We start from the raw sequence: 16,521 nt of genomic DNA on the forward strand, positions 1-16,521 counted from the left end.
GGGCACTCGGCACTGCGGCCAGCTGCTCCGTCTCTCTCCGGGTTCTTCAGCGCCGTTTTCTTCTCTTCCTCTCTTTTCTCCTCAAGCTCTTCCACACATCTCCGGTTTGCTAGCTGTTGCGTCTTGTGTTTTGCGGGACATCTTTTACAACACCACCGAGGAGGGGTTGCAAATAATAATTTTTGAAAAAACAAACAATAAAAACATCAGTTCTCAACAATGAGACAGGAATTGTTCATTCACAGAGGTTTTAACTTCCTCCGTGACCAGGGTTCATTGCATGGCCTCTTCTTCCTAGCCTTGAAACTCTGGGATCTGTCAAAGCTTGGGGAGCAGGGGGGGGGGGGGTGTGGTGGGGGGGTAGGATTACAGCCTCATCAGGCAAGCCCAGAAACTGCACATGTGCTGTCACTCATCTCCCTCTACACACGGTCCAGAGAGAGAGAGAGAGAGAGAGACAGAGGCACTCAGGAAGGTTTCCTCATCTTGTTCAGAGAAGCGTCTTTGAGAAGTACTTCAGTCCACGTAAAGCCGGGGGCATACAGTCAGGACAGAACGCTGTACAGATGGTGGTGCTGGTGGGACTGTTGGTGCTGGTGGCGTTTATGGGACAGGTAAGAGACCTTCACCTGCCTTTAAGAGAGTTACCCAGGGGTCCGGTCTTGGGCCTCATGCTTCAGGAAGCTCTACATTTCATTTTGGTTTTGCAAAACACTTTGTGAACTTGAATGCATGCATTTTTAATTTGATTCAGGTTTGAAGTGTCAAACCTGAATGAAATTAAAAATGCACTTTATGGAATTTCAACATTGATTGTAATCTTTACTCAAGTGATTTTCAGATATTTGCAATTGCTGCTCAACTTTCTTACTTTGCTAAGTAAATCCAGCAGTCAGAAAACAGTACTACCTAACGTTATTAATAGGAAACCTGTCTGGCGATACTGACTGTAGAGAGTGCCCTTAGCCTGTGACCCAGGTCACATCTGCTTAGCTCATCTATATACATCAGGGATCGTGTTCAGTAATAGATTGTTAACTTCCTTTGTTTTGAGTTACCCGGATCGACCCTGGTCATTAGTAGAGTACAGCCTCAAACAGTGCACGTGGTCGGTCTAAACATGCGACGCTACTGATTAATTGGATGTTGAAAGCTAATCAGCGATAGGAAAGGCAGACTTCAGATTCATGCTTTTATTCTCATATTGTGGTTTGTTGGCCTTCCAGAATGTCACCATTCCCGCTTTGAAAAAAAATAAATAAACAACAGAAAAAAAGCAGAAATATCAAACATGGGAACATAAATCACAATCACTAATTCACGTTGTTTGTGATCGTAATGAAAAACAGAATAAACAAACGTTTTGACCCTGGGATGCTCTTAGAATTAAAGCCTCCTTCGTTTCTGGAATGAAGATGAGGACATTAACGTTTACGATTGCATCTTTATTGTATCAACAATCAAAATCGGATGTGTTTATCAAGACAATGTTTCATTTTTGATTCCTTGGTAGAAAGTCAAATGCCTGATTTTAATGTACCAGTGAAGAATGATATTCCGGTTAGTCCTTATCAATGCCATTATAGGGTCCTGTAGTCTCCGTGTGATCTGTGGAATTTGCTTAGTGCATATAATGTCAGCAACAGTGCAAAAAGGAATGTGGCCAAAATACATCAAAGCATTCCACCAGTGGGCATGGTGCTATTTGACCCCTCTACATCTTCAAGACATCATTTACATTACTGACCTGTTCTCAGCTTCATTTGTTTTTGTTTTTTTTTTGTAATTTATACATATTAATAATAATAATAATAATAATAATATTCTTATCATCTCATGGTTGGTCATATCAGTCATCTACTCCGCCTTTATGCATTCTTTGATTATGAGGTGTTTTTCGGTCCTGGTTGGGGTATCGGTGTGACACCTTGTTGGAAACCAGCAATTACCCAGTCAGAAACCAGCAGCGTACAACATTGGTCACCAGGCTCCAAGCACGGACTCTTGGGAACGCCGTAAGCTCTGATCCCTGGAGAAGGTGCCATTTCCATGGGAACAGCCCGGGCCGGGGGCTTTGAGAGGCCCTCTGTGCCTCCAGAGTCTCAGCTGTTTTACGGCCAACTCTGACGGCCAGCAGCTGTTCCCAGATGCGCGTTCTCCGTGTGTGCTACGCGGTAAATCCCTGCTGCGGAAAGAGAGGGCCAGCGCCCAGAGACCGTGAAATCACCGACAAATCGCTTCTTAAAGCAGCCGGTGTTGAGCTCATGCTTGTTGGAAACAATCACTCTGGCCAGCTGGAGGGTATCTGATTCATGGGCAAATCCCCCTTCCTCCCAGTTCCTCCCTGGCCGTCCTTCACGTGCTGTGCCAGATATCAAAGGACAGTCAGTATGTCTCTGCTGCTGGGGCAAGGCAGGAAGCTTTAACTGTGACCTACAGTACATCTTTAAAGAGATATATAGAGATATATAGAGATACGTAGAGATAAATAGAGATATGTAGGCCATGTTTGCTGTTCAATTGAAAAAGACACAAAGAAGAACTAAAATAATTTATCAGGAAAGGTTAACTGATCAGGAAAGGTAAATGGCATTTTAGTTATTTCCTGTGATCCTTCCGGGTGTAAGATCAGGGATATATCAGATATGTAGCTTTAGTACTGCCTTACAGACTGAGACCTGCTTCTGCTCTGGCTAAATAGGTGTGAAGAGGGAAATTAGTTGCTTACTAAATTACACCATTTATGAAAAAAACAGTATAGGATTTTGTGGGTAAATGAATAGTATATTGTTTATGTGGAAATGAAAACAGACAAAACTTCTTTACAGTCATGCAGATATGTGATCATTTGATAATATTTGTTTCTGTCTATTCTATACTTTTCTAATTGATTCTACACTATCACTATTCTAATCTATTCAACACCATTCTAATCTATTCTACACTGGTCTAATTTATTCAACACTATCACTATTCTAATCTATTCTACACAATGTAAATCTATTGTATATTATACTAATCTATTCTACACTATTCTAAATTCTAAATTGAATTCACTAATCTAAATTGGCCTATTCTGCATTCCATAACTGTAGCAAACCATAGTACACTAGTCACGCCCCGCCCCGCACCCATGGACAGATGCCCTCAACATATGTGTCTTCTTTGGAATGTCTTACTACTTTTACCCCGCTACCCTTTGCTTAAAAGAGGGTTAGAAATTAGGTTACATATTTGTACGCTCTACAGATTTCCAGAAGCTCAGTTAAACGCAGACATTCTTGGGTGTTTGTGATCTTGTCCAAAGCATATTTTGCATGCTGGGAACAGTGAATAGCGAACAGTAGGCAGAATGTGCTTTGGTAGTTACCACCACCAAAGCTGTGGTTCCCAGCGCCGATACCGGGGACGGTGTCCTCTACACATGTCCATGTTCGGCCTAAACTGACGCCCTCAAACGTTCCTCTCACACTTAGCCAGACGACGAGCTAATAGGCACAGCTGTCCGATGACAGGAGACGCTCCTGTTGAGTGATCCTGATCTTGGGATTTAACTTGCTGAGAAATGCTACTTTATGATACACGTATGCGATTCGGCTCATTGGTTAAGAATCACAAACAGATGTGCACATGGTGGGGACGGAAAGGTCCAAAGCGTAGAAATCACTCAGCTAGAGTGAGTTTCTCTAGGAAGGAGCCTTTATACACCGCGTCCCCTGGGTCACGAAGCGTCCAACATAAACACTGTGATTCGTATGCTGTGTATGGAAATACCACTGAATCATGGTGAGAAAAGCCGAAACAGATCATCACATTATTAGACGTGCATCTACACTGTTTAGAGACACTGCTGGTACATGCTGAATTACATCCTAAATATCAGAGCTCAGAAATTCACCTAGAAAGAGATTTCTTTGAATTCCAGAGGATGTCATATAATGGACAGACATGTGTTTGCCTTGACCACAATTCTTGTCACCTTTCAAGTGTAGTGTGTGCCGTGTACGATTAATCTTTACCAGAAACCCCCAGGAAATGTGTAGTTTCAGAGGTCAGATTCGACTTCATTTTGTGATGCCCATTGTTGCTGAGAAATGTACTAATCTGCTGAACACGCAGGGTCTGGCTGCAGAAATGTATTTGAAGGATAGAATATCATGAATGTCATAAAGGTTAGGGTGAACTTTCTGCTGACTGGCAAGTGCAAACCGACCAGATGCGATCATATTCAGGTCCACAGTAAAATCTTCCAGTAAACGGGCATCCAAATGACCCCCTCCCCCGACAACCTCACCTACAACTGTTCAAACGCTGCTGCTGGTCACAGGGTCAGAGCACAGGCAGCAGTGTGTGTGTAAAACTGGCTCCACAAAGCACTAAAGTCCTGAGCAGAATGAACATGTGTGGGCTGTCACCGGGCCCCAAACTCTGCGAGGTCCATTCACGAGACTGCAAAGTAACCAAGAGATACACTGCTAAAGACATTAGGAGCCTCGGCTGGCGGCCACCCAGACACTGACCAGTGCCTGAGCATGGGACCCAGTGGCCTTGATTCAACCCTGTCAGTTGTGGGTGCAACATGTATCTAAAGAAAACATTTCAACCAATTACTATATATATATATAAATTACTATATATATATAATATATAAAACCTCTTTTCTGGAAAATATTATCATACTAACTACACTGTATGAGATTCGGTGTAGTCATTAAAACTTGTAATTGCTAATCCCAACCGTCCCTGAAAAACACATAGCTAAAAATAGTTAAACAATAAACATAAAGTTTTAGAAGGTTCGTCACAAGTATAAATATGAAGGTCAGATCTTTTTTTGTTCACTGGCAATAGCTCTGACTGCTTCTGATGAAGGGACTGGGAGGTCTGGGAGTGTGATCTGCCTCATGTGGGTGGAGGCCATCGGCAGACGGGGTGTACGAGAGGCCAGGAGTACGGCGGAATGCAGCAGGCGCTAAGATTAGCCGCTCGGGCTGAGACCGCGGGCGTCTGGCAGGCCTGCCATTCCATAGCGGGCTGTTCTCCTGCCGGAGTGCCAGCAGGTCCCCTCTAGCGCCATCAGCCACAGACGAACCAATCAGCTGCCACCCGCGGCCACGGCTCTGGGTTTGTTCCTTTGGACTGGAGCTGAATTAGGGTGAGACTCTTAATAGTGGCGGGAGTTTTACAGTCACACGTCTTTGATTAGGCTGGATGATCACACTTACACCCTATACGGCTGTATGTGCAGTTTGCCCAGAACATCTGCCACGTTAAGAGCTGGTTCTCAGGAGGTTGCCCCAGTACCACACCGTGCCAGATAGAGAAATGGAGCTATAGCATAAGTTAAGTTTGGAAGACTTCTGAAACTCCTTCCTCTTAGCTAATATAACCGGCATGCCAGTAGCAATATAACCTTTCTGTAGCATGTGGTCACCCTCCAAACATATTCTCCACGACACCACTTCATTCTTGTTTTCTGGGGGGGGCGGAGGGACTGCATACAGGCTTCTGGTGCACAGCAGAAGTCACCCTGACCTCCACCTTGACCTCCACCCTAAGTTCTCACGGTTCTTTCCCCCTTCCAAAGCTTTGCATCCACTCCTCAAACAACAATCGTTTGATTAAAAAGAAATATGGTGTGAGGGCAGCGTCTGTTCGAAATATGAGGGACTATTGTGTTTGAATTGAGTGCACAGGATTTTCAGTCAGATGAAGACGGACCTGTGAGAGAACCTGTCTGTGGGGGAGGGTGGAGTGACTCTTCCCTGTAGCAGCTTCTGAGTCTGACCTGGGAAGTCAGTCAGGTGCAGCATGGGACAGAATTGTGTGTGTGTGTGTGTGTGTGTGTGTGTGTGTGTGTGTGTGTGTGTGTGTGTGTGGCAGGGCGTGGGAGGGGAGTGGAGTTCACTGCTCCCGGAGACAGCTGTGCTGTATGAGAACGAATTTGTGTGTGGGTGACTGAGCAGAGATATATGTGACATGCATGTGAGAACGTATGAACGTGTGTGTGTGTGTGTGTGTGTGAATGCATGATTATAAAGCGTGTGTGTGTGTGTGTGTGTGTGTGTGTGTGTGTGTGTGTGTGTGTGAATGCATGAATATAAAGCATCTGTGTGTGTGTGTGTGTGTGTGTGTGTGTGTGTGTGTGTGTGTGTGTGAAGGGGGGTATGCTGTGAAGAAAAGAAAGGAACACCAATAGAGAGGGAGTGTTCCTCTCTCAGAATTCACTGGAGGCTGCTGGGTTGCACATCTGCAGAACTCTTTTTTTAAAGAAGAATTTAAAAATGTTTTTAATTATATTTTACATAAAGTATATATTAGGCCATTTCTTCATAAATAAAGCTGTTATTAAGGCTGAGCAAAAACAGACTCTGTGGGGCATGTATAGACCATGTTTAACAAATATATTTATTAGGCTTACCTACAGGACCAGCAACAGTTGCCTTCAATGCCTGCATGGCCAGAGAATTTTCTTAGAAATAAAATGTATGTTATGTTCATGGGCATAAAAGAACTGAACTGACATCAGTAGTTCTGAAGTAGCCCGGTATACCTTCCTGAAGAAATTCACTTTTGTTATGAATATGCCATTTTAAGAAGGTGTATGTGCAAACCACATGGGAATCTAGTCTAACACACATTTCCACACAGACTCTGGTAATTTCATATCTATAATTATATCAGATTTATTTTTAAATTCTGTTTGATAAGACTTCTAAGCCAAAAAAGTAATTTAATCAGCGCGTAGGTGGTAGTCGGTGAGCATAAGACCCATAAGATTCATTTGGTTACATGCATGCTGTACACAGACAAAATAGATCAAAATCAGAAAAGAAGTTTCAGCTCTACTGGGGTATTTTTAGGCCTCGTTAAGGCATCATACAAAAGATCATATACACCTCGTATAAATTTCACAATTCCTCTCTAGCCATTGGCCTCTCAGAAGCAGCAGGGATGCAGTCTGACCAATGGCAGAATGCAGCTCCTATACATTAGCCACCAGTTGTGCCACCAGCTGTGTGAGGACGTGGGACCCATCAAGAATGGAAACGCAAAGACAGCCACAGTGTGTGAGAACTAACTACAGGAAACATCAGTGTAAAAGGAAAGCCAAAGTGCCAAAGTTCAGACATGTTAGGAATCCCAGACACACACTTTTTTTTTTTTTTTTTTTTTTTTTTTTTTTAAATATTCTTGTTTGTTTTTGGATTTTTCTCCCAAATTTAGTCACATCCAGTCCCCCCCCCTTCGGAAATGTCTCGCCTGTGAGGCGACAGCTGGCGTCCAGGGAGGGTGAGGGCCGTCACCTGCTCCTGTTCTGTAGAGCGATCCTGAGAGTTGGACGTGAGATCTGTGGAGAGCGCGAGTGTTCTTGGGGAGCGATTTATAATCGCAGTCAGGAAACCAAAATATCCTTCAAAAGCCAGACGGTCGAGACCAATGCTAGACATCTTTGGACAAGGCACAGGCTAGGGAAAAGGGCAGAACACCGGCAAAACCAAAACAAGGGAGCACATGGAAAGGAAAACCACGCTGTGGCCATGGAATCCATGACGCCAGGGGAGAGTCAGCTGTGACAGCTTCCTCTAAAGAACAAGCAGCCAATCGCCACATGCTTTCAAACTGCGTCTCCTCCCACATCAGGAGCAGAGTAACATAGGCTGTGTTCGAAATAGATTACTACATACTGGATACTGCATACTGGACTCGGTATATACTGGATACTGCATACTGGTCCTCGTAGTAGTATGCAGTACAGTTTCCAGTATGCGACAAAAGCAAAGCACACTACGGGGTCACGTGATCGTAGCGTTGCATGATGGGATGCAGTACACCACGAAGATAGCTCTGTTCGCGTACTGGAATATTTTGCGGAAGTAGTAGGTCATCCGGGTATGTTTCACGTACTGGAAATTATCATTTTGGTCACATACTGCGTACGGCATACTGATTTGGGGCTCGATCAGTACGCCAGTAGTATGTAGTAGACTATTTCGAACACAGCCATGTTCTCAATAGCACTATCTGCCCCGTTCTGACGCAGAAGCTCGGAGAGCCGTGATTGGCAGAGGAGAAGACGCCTCCCCTCCCTGAGAGGACAGCCAATCCACTCTCACACCCCCCCCCCCCCCCTCAGGAATAATGCTTTTCAGAGATAAGCATTAGTGTGCTAACATCGAGGAGACTCATTTTCCTTACTACATTTTTTTCCATACTATATTTAAGGTCATGCATGTAGACTGTAGACAAAATTCTGAAAACGCATTTGAATTCAGCATGAATACATGTAATAAACAGACATTTTTTGCAGGAAGCAAAATCACGCTTGACCAGCGTTATCGCCATCCATCACTTTTTTTCCTTTTAAATGTAACCAGCAAAATGAATCCCCTGAAGTCAAGGGTGAAACACCGAGCCCGTGGCTGTAGTGACTGATCAGTGTCATACACATGAACTCACTACAGACTCTGAGTGGCCCCCAGCCGAGGCGAGATGGGTTGAACCCAGATGTGCTGAATCCGTGGCGACCAAAGCGTGCCGGTCTGGGTAGGATGAAGAGGGACTGGATCATTCCACCCATCCGGGTGTCGGAAAACAGCAAACACGTCCCCGAGTACCTGGTGCAGGTAATTCACCTCCATGGGACACAATGTATATTGTACATTTAAACTTGCCAAAAAACAAAACAGAAAACATGAAAAGTAGAACTGAGCCTCATTCCAGCATTGTGTCATATTCTGTAAATATCGTTTTTTTTTCACATATTGCACAAGTTTACGTCTACAAACACCTACAAACACATGCAGGTTGTTCTCGTCACGCATTCCTCCAACATTCCGATGTCCTTAACACATTCCACATCTTGTCCTGCAGATTAAATCAGACAAGGTTTTCACTGGAGAAGTGATCTACATGCTGGAGGGCCCCGGGGTCAACCAGGAGCCCAAAGACCTCTTCGAAATAGATGATACAACAGGATGGATAAAGAGCAAGGTGCCCCTGGACAGAGAGAAACACAAGAGCTTCACGGTAAATTGAGAGCCAAGATGTTTCTCCGACCTCCAGAGGTGTAAAAAGGCCACGTAACGTGGCAGCATCTTGTGAACAGATGCTTCACGTCATGTGGTATTTTTATCATGGTAAAGTGTTTTAGACGTAAATGTAATACTGTACTTCAAAGTCTCACATTCCGAACGATGAACTCAATTCAGTAAAGTGGTTGATTAATTTGATTCGTCATTGTGTATGAAATTAAACGACATGTAATGAAATGAGAAGTTACATTTATAGGTAGCGTCTTTCGATATACCCAATGTCACTTTACAATTAACACAGTAATACTGATATGTGAGACATTGGTATCTCATTTGAGCTCGGATCTAATCTGTGAACCTAATCTCTGAACCTATTCTGTGAACCTAATCTGTGAATCTAATCTGTGTGCTCAGCTCAAAGCCTTCGCTCTGTCCCCGAGCGGAGAGCGTCTGGAAAACCCCACCACCATAGAAATCCACATACTGGATCAAAACGACAACAGACCACACTTCATCCAGGAGGAGTTTACAGGCACCGTGTCTGAATTCTCCATCCCAGGTATCAAAACAAATGATAACAGATCGAAGGGGGCGACTCTAAGAGGCAAGGCACACATAATACTGCCTTTTTGTTTTGTTTTGGGGTTTTTTTTTTTTTTAGTAAAACTGCTTTTTGAAAACTCCCTCTTGTTAAGGTCTTGTTAAAGTGCTAAACAAACAAAACTGTAAAGCAGCCTAACTTGGCTCGTAACTTGGCCTGCTCTGAAGCTGTCCTCGTCCCTCTCTGCTGTTTAACAATGCTGTTGTTCGTTGCTCAGGAACGTCGGTGCTCACCGTGTCGGCGACGGACGCCGACGACCCCTCGACAGACAACGCGGCGCTCAGCTACTCTATCGTAGCACAGGACAGCGTCCCGCCTCTCAGCGTCAACAAGACAATGTTTGGCATCAATAATGAAACAGGAGTTATCTATACCCGAGACGTGGGCTTGGACCGAGATGTACGTTGATGTTATTATTTTTAGCAGTAGTAGTATTTAGTTTACTGTTTTTTATAGTATATATTATATAACATTTCAAATACAGATGGTTAGTGCTATTCAGAGGCTTTGATATGCATAAGTTTAGGAACATTTAGGGGGAAAAAAACCCTCTGTCTGACTAAAATCTGTAAGTATGGCTTAATGGCTTAATGAAAAGTGGGTCTGTGCTTCATTGGTCTGGGGACATGCTGTATGAGTGGACACCACTGAAGTCTCCATCTTGTTTTGTCCTCAGGTAGTGCAGTCCTTCCGGCTAACACTGCAGGTGGCGGACATGTCTGGACAGGGCCTGACCAGCACGGGACGAGCCGTCATCCACATACGTGACATTAACAACCACGCCCCGGAGTTCCGTCCCAGCACGGTACCCGCACTGGCCAGCCTGCTGGGGGGGTGTGGGGGGGGTGAGGTCCATGCTGCATCACCATGACCCGAGCTCTCGTTTCTCTCGTGTCGCAGTACAATATGGTAGCTATGGAGAACAAGGTGGGTGAGGACCTGGGCAGAGTGAACGCTACAGACAAGGACGAGAGGAATGGAGAGAACTGGAGGATCACTTATTCCATAACGAGAGGGGATCCCGCTGGGAACTTCGCCGTCCGAACCGACCCCATCACCAACGAGGGGATTATCTCCGTACAGAGGGTCAGTTACATGCAGCGTTGACCACAGCAATTCGGGTATAAATGCATCGTTACAGTAAAAAATGTCCTATTGTGTAATACGTTAAACAACTGACACTGGCTTAATGGCTTAGGCCGAGGCCTTTGACAGGACACATACTGTCAGTCAGCGCTGTATCCAGCTCACAGCGAAGTACTCCACAAAGTTACTTTGTCTCCATCTATTGGTCATTCAAAGAACTGCAGGTTTCAAAATTTTAACTTCCTTGGTCCTCCCAAAAACACTAAAAGACTAAGCACAGCGAGTATTTGATTATCAATTCTGAGGACTACAATTCCCAATGTCCCTCTCTTTCAGCCTCTGGACTTTGAGTCTCGGGCTGAATACCGACTCACAGTGAGAGCAGAGAACAACGTTCCTCTCAGTATCCGAGCGGTGAGCGAAGAGGCCAGCACTGCCACGGTCAACATCAGAGTTCTGAATGAAAACGAGGCACCTCGGTTCTACAGTAACCCCATAGAGGTGGCCATTCCAGAGTCCACAGTCCCGGGCACTGTCCTGGTGTCGGACATCGCCCACGATCCTGACAACGCCAAGCTCAGGTACGCTACCTCAGACCTGCTGCACAATACTGTAATGTCTTCAAAATTTTCAACCAACAGAACTGTTAATTTAAGTGAATTTTTTAAACATATATGTCAAAGTCCGTGTGATAGAAATAGCCTTTATTGGAGAGGTTGACATTTATTTGAATTTTGAATTTTGCTGATTGAACAACAATCAAGATTCCTGACATGCCATTTTGAAGAACGCCTGATGTAATATGAGAGCTTCATAAGAACTGTCATATTTTCATCCAGGTTTGAAATCATCCAGGATCCAGAGAGATGGCTGGTAATCAACCACGAGACAGGAGAGGTGCAGGCCAGGAAGACCTTCAACATCCGCTCTCCATATGTGAGGAACAACAAGTACATGGCAGTAGTGAAGGTCACCGACCTGGGTGAGCATCCTGGGGAACAGGCCACGTCCCAAAGCGCACGCTGTCTTCACGCTGTTTATTAATTAGGTAGAAGACAGAAGTTTTAATATATTTACCAGCAGTACCAATGGAAATACACGAAGGAAGCATGTTTGTGTTGTGTGTGTGTGTGTGTGTGTGTGTGTGTGTGTGTGTGTGTGTGTGTGTGTGTGTGTGTGTGTGTGTGTGTGTGTGTGTGTGTTTGTGTGTTTGAGAGAGAGAGAGAGAGATGAGGACATTTTAATAACATCACATTTCTTTAAATGATTACTAAAACCTCTGAACTTGAATATAAAGATACAGTTGTAGTGAAACGGGTTGTAAACCCTTTGGAAAGAGACTTCTGCTTAAATGGCAAAAACACACACCAAAATCCACAAAAAGCCTTTTACAAATACCATAAACGAAAAGATGGAAGCACAAGATATATAAACCTCCAGGATAATGGAATGTTAGTCATGGGAGCTGTGACTTAATCAATTCAGGTGTGGTTTTGACATGCCCCAACATATCAAATACCACAGAAACCTTTAGCTACCCTCGATATCTCAAAATTCTGTTCATGTGCAGTATGACCAGATCAAAAGAGTTTTCAGTGCATCTTTTTGATGAGAAGCCTTCTCTCAAGAGTGTGTCAGATAGAGGCTGTTCTGTCAGAAATGTGTGTCCAACAGAGATCAGATCAGGGACTTGTTTGAGCCCAAGCTCAAACAAACAGCAAATAAGTCGGGGCTAACAGGAAAGGTTCTGTAGGCATCTTTTCACATTTGAAGAAAGGCCCGTGTTCTTACCATTGTGTAACCCCTTATATAGGTTGTGCAACACATCAATTGACCCAAGAAATTCTACATTTCTCATGATTCCAAAAAGGGTTACTAGTGTCTTATAGGACCTGTAATTAACTCAGAGACACCCATACATCCTCAACATGACTGCAAACACAACAGGGGGAAATGACATTGACATACTAGACAAATACAGTACATGTCACTGACATTGAAATTGAACTAATAATCAAGAAGCGTCACTATTCTTCAGAACAGACTCCTTAATTACTTTAATGATTTTGTTTCAATTCAATATAAGTCTGTATTCTACTGAACTGACCTTCATCACTCATGTGACCTAAACCACGTCTCTCAGACGCAGGCGGAGTTTCTGCCAGTGCCTCTCTGGTGATCACACTCTGGGAGACCAACGACTTCCCCCCGGTCCTGGTTCCTCTGGCCGGCATCGTCTGCAGCGACAGAACCCCGGGCCACATGGGTCTGCTGCTCAGTGCCATAGACCAAGACCTGGCCCCTCACGCTGACCCTTTCACCTTTGACCTTGTTGATACAGATATGGCTGCCAACTGGACCATCATACCATTTAATGGTAAGCAAACACATACAAAAATTACATGGCATGGATGTTCTGTGGACATCTTTACAACTGTAGTCTTTACAACCTTTGAAAGAAGCGTATTTAAGATGAAAAATGTAAAAATGGTTAATAGCAAATGATTGCGTTGATAACCATTATTAAACCGACTTGTGTTATATAGCCATCATTGCCATGTTAGCATTTTAAATATTCTATGTGAACAGTATCTCACGTCTTTACGTCTGTGAGTGTGTCTCTCTCTCTCTCTCATCTCTTCCCAATTCTCTCTCTCTCTCCCTCTCCATCTCTCTAGAGACCCATGCGGTGCTGCAGCCACTGGTAGAGAACTTCTGGGGTGAGTTCTCTGTGCCCATCACGGTGTCGGACTCAGGATCCCCGGCCCGCTCCTCCAACGCCCTGGTCAACGTGACGGTGTGTCCGTGTGACAGGGCGGGAGGGTGTACCACCATGGCGGCCGCCGCTATTTTCGGGACACGAGTGGGCATCAGCTTCATTGCACTCATAATCATCATGGCCAGCGCTGCTCTTCTGATCTGTGAGTGTTCATGGGGCCCCCGCTCCAGGAGAAACATCTCAAACATGTCAAAAGTGCTTGAACTGGAGTTGAAACTAAACCCAAAGCAGCACTGTAGCAGCATGTCTTGGCTGATGTGATTTGTGGAGTTTAATTTTGTGTGTGTGTGTGTGTGTGTGTGTGTGTGTGTGTGTGTGTGTGTGTGTGTGTGTGTGTGTTCCTTAGTGCTACTCCTCTTTGCTGTGGCCATGAGGAGTTGCAACAGGCACAGCGGGAGGAAAGGAGGCGTCCTACTGATCGGCGAATCAGAGGATGACGTGCGAGACAATGTCTTCAATTACGACGAGCAGGGCGGTGGGGAGGAGGACGAGGTGAGAGTGTGATCACACTGCTGTGAAACAAAAGGATGAGTGCAAATGACACACCCCCAGGAGAGGGCTTTTTGTGACTTAATATATAGACTGCGAGTAAACACCAGTCAGTGTGAAATAGAGTCAGCCATGTGTAAGCGGGTGGGGGCGGAGCAGGGGTGGAGCTGGGGCAGGGTGGGCGGGGCTGAGGGCTTCTTGCAGGAGGCGGGGCATGGGGAGTGCTGGGGAAATGAGTGGGACCTCACCCCCCTACTTTGAAGTACATGGATCACATTTGTCAAGTTGTTTTTGTTGTTTTGTCTTTATATATGTATTACACAAATGCAAATGCGATAGTTTCAAAACAGTGCTTCTCCAAAATGAGTGATATTTTGCCTTCCAGAATGCATTCAACATTGATCTCCTGAGGTCTCCCAGTGACATGGCCCCTCCCCCTGGACTTTTCAACCAACCAGGCAGTGGCCTGCCCAAACGGAAACAGCCACTCAGGAAAGACGCGCCGTATGACCTCCCCTCGCCTAGGTGCCCACGGAGACGACCAGCGGATCCCAGCGACATCGAAGACTTCATCAATGACGTGAGTGAGGACAAAACCAGCATGACTAGCTGTAGCTTTTCACCGTGTTGCTCGGTGAACGTGTTACGGGACGTTCCTGCCATCACCGCACTTCCACCACGTCAGTAACAGGCGGTTTGTCTCTTCCTCCGTCGCCATAGGGCTTGGACGCTGCCGACAATGACCTCAACGTGCCACCGTACGACACGGCCCTGATCTACGACTACGAAGGAGACGGTTCCCTGGCCGGCAGCCTGAGCTCCATCGCCTCCATTGGCTCGGACGAGGACCAGGACTACGACTACCTCAACGACTGGGGACCGCGCTTCAAGAAACTGGCCAACATGTACGACCCACGCTAGTGACCAGAGCCCTCCAGTCATGACCCTACAGCTTGCAGTCAAGTTTTGCTGTGATCGTTACCAAAACCTCCAGGAATGTCTTCGTTTCTACATTCCCAATCCAGGGGTTGATATGGGCGAGGATGGGAAGTGTCTGTAGACCATTCATCAGGGTGATGGTAGCTATATTCAGTATTGATCTTCTGAGGTCTCCCAGTAACATGGGCCCTCCTCCTGAATCCTTCAGCCAACCAGGCTCTGGCCTGCACTAATGGAAGTAGTCACTCAGGAAATATAATCCTGGTTTTGATCTCATTACATTCTCCTCGTGTGTTTTCCTGAAAAAGGTCTCCATTGGTATGCAGGAGGCTTTTTGAGTTGTTGTACTCTGCCTGTGCGGTCTCAGATCAGTGAGCTGTTTTACTGGGCTTAAGTGGTTGGGACACTGTACATGTAAACCTCATCTTCCCCCTGAAACAAGGCTGAGGCTGGAAAAGTGCCTCAGGAAATACTAAATGAGAGTCATGGCCTGGTCTTCCAACAAACTATATTACATAAAACAATCCTGAAGCTGTTGCATCATGAGTCCTAATTTGAGTATAATCTCTATGTATGTCCATTTCTAGTATTAGCTCAGGAGAACCCAAACACTTAATCCAAATCATGAAGGCCTTGACAAATTACCAGTAGCACTTTATACTCGCAAAGCCAGTGAAGAGAACCACATGCAATTTGCAAACATCTGTATTTATGAGCATATGAGTCATGAATGGAATATAAAACACTTAGGTGACCTTCAGATGACCTTATTGGAAGATCATTAAATGTAAGATACAAAGACCGTGACTGACAGCTGTCGCTCAACCAGGAACACAGAGCCTCTCTTCAAAGGGTCACGTAACGTCTCCATACCGTTGTGATGTTTTAGGGAGAGTGGAGCTTCACCCTAACGTCACCGGTTCAATATGGAAGATATGCCCCGCAGGAACACAGGAGTGCCTCTCGTTCCGAGATGAGTGGGAAGAGCGTGAATTGTTCGCAAGTTAATTACAGGCTTTCATGATTGCTTTGGCAGGATGTAGGAAACATCAATGAACACAGGGGGATGTGGCATGTGTAGGAATAGCAAAAACTCAAAATGTGCAGTTAGCTGGAGACGCCCATTTAAGTATTGAGAGGCCTGACAAATGGAACATTGTAAGTTGAAATGTATGATCGGTTCGTGGTTTTTTTTATGTGTACAATTGCTTTGTGTGTATATATATATATATATATATATATATATATATATATATATATATATATATATATATATATATATATTAGTGCTGTCAATTCCAGGTGCCGCGATTAAAAGTCCTCACCAGGATTTTGCTCAGGCTTCCTGGATTGTGTTGATTCCACTAATTTTACCTGGATTGCTAATTAGAAAATCTAGCAAGCTTGAGCAAAATCCTGGTGAGGACTTTTAATCGCAGCACCTGGAATTGAATATTGAATAAAATATATATATATATATAATTTATATGTAATATATATATATTACATATAAACATTTTACTTTCTAATTGAGCCAAAGATTCAATCTAAATCTTTACCCAAAGATGACTTGATGCCTTAAATCACTATTC

General features: G+C 44.6%; 1 protein-coding gene across 1 annotated transcript; it reads left to right on the plus strand.

The window, feature by feature from the left end:
- The first annotated feature begins 466 nt into the window (after nucleotides 1–466).
- cdh15 (cadherin 15, type 1, M-cadherin (myotubule)) lies at nucleotides 467–16,143 on the plus strand. The gene is made up of 14 exons (XM_076996521.1): nucleotides 467–614; nucleotides 8,466–8,627; nucleotides 8,875–9,030; nucleotides 9,450–9,594; nucleotides 9,854–10,035; nucleotides 10,313–10,441; nucleotides 10,537–10,722; nucleotides 11,059–11,303; nucleotides 11,562–11,704; nucleotides 12,866–13,099; nucleotides 13,401–13,643; nucleotides 13,848–13,993; nucleotides 14,376–14,570; nucleotides 14,711–16,143. Exons 1-14 carry the CDS (start codon nucleotides 567–569, stop codon nucleotides 14,909–14,911), a joined length of 2,415 nt encoding a protein of 804 aa, XP_076852636.1. The 5' UTR covers nucleotides 467–566; the 3' UTR covers nucleotides 14,912–16,143.
- Nucleotides 16,144–16,521: the final 378 nt, after the last annotated feature.

This window comes from Brachyhypopomus gauderio, chromosome 1 (assembly GCF_052324685.1).
Source record: "Brachyhypopomus gauderio isolate BG-103 chromosome 1, BGAUD_0.2, whole genome shotgun sequence".
Taxonomy (NCBI): domain Eukaryota; kingdom Metazoa; phylum Chordata; class Actinopteri; order Gymnotiformes; family Hypopomidae; genus Brachyhypopomus; species Brachyhypopomus gauderio.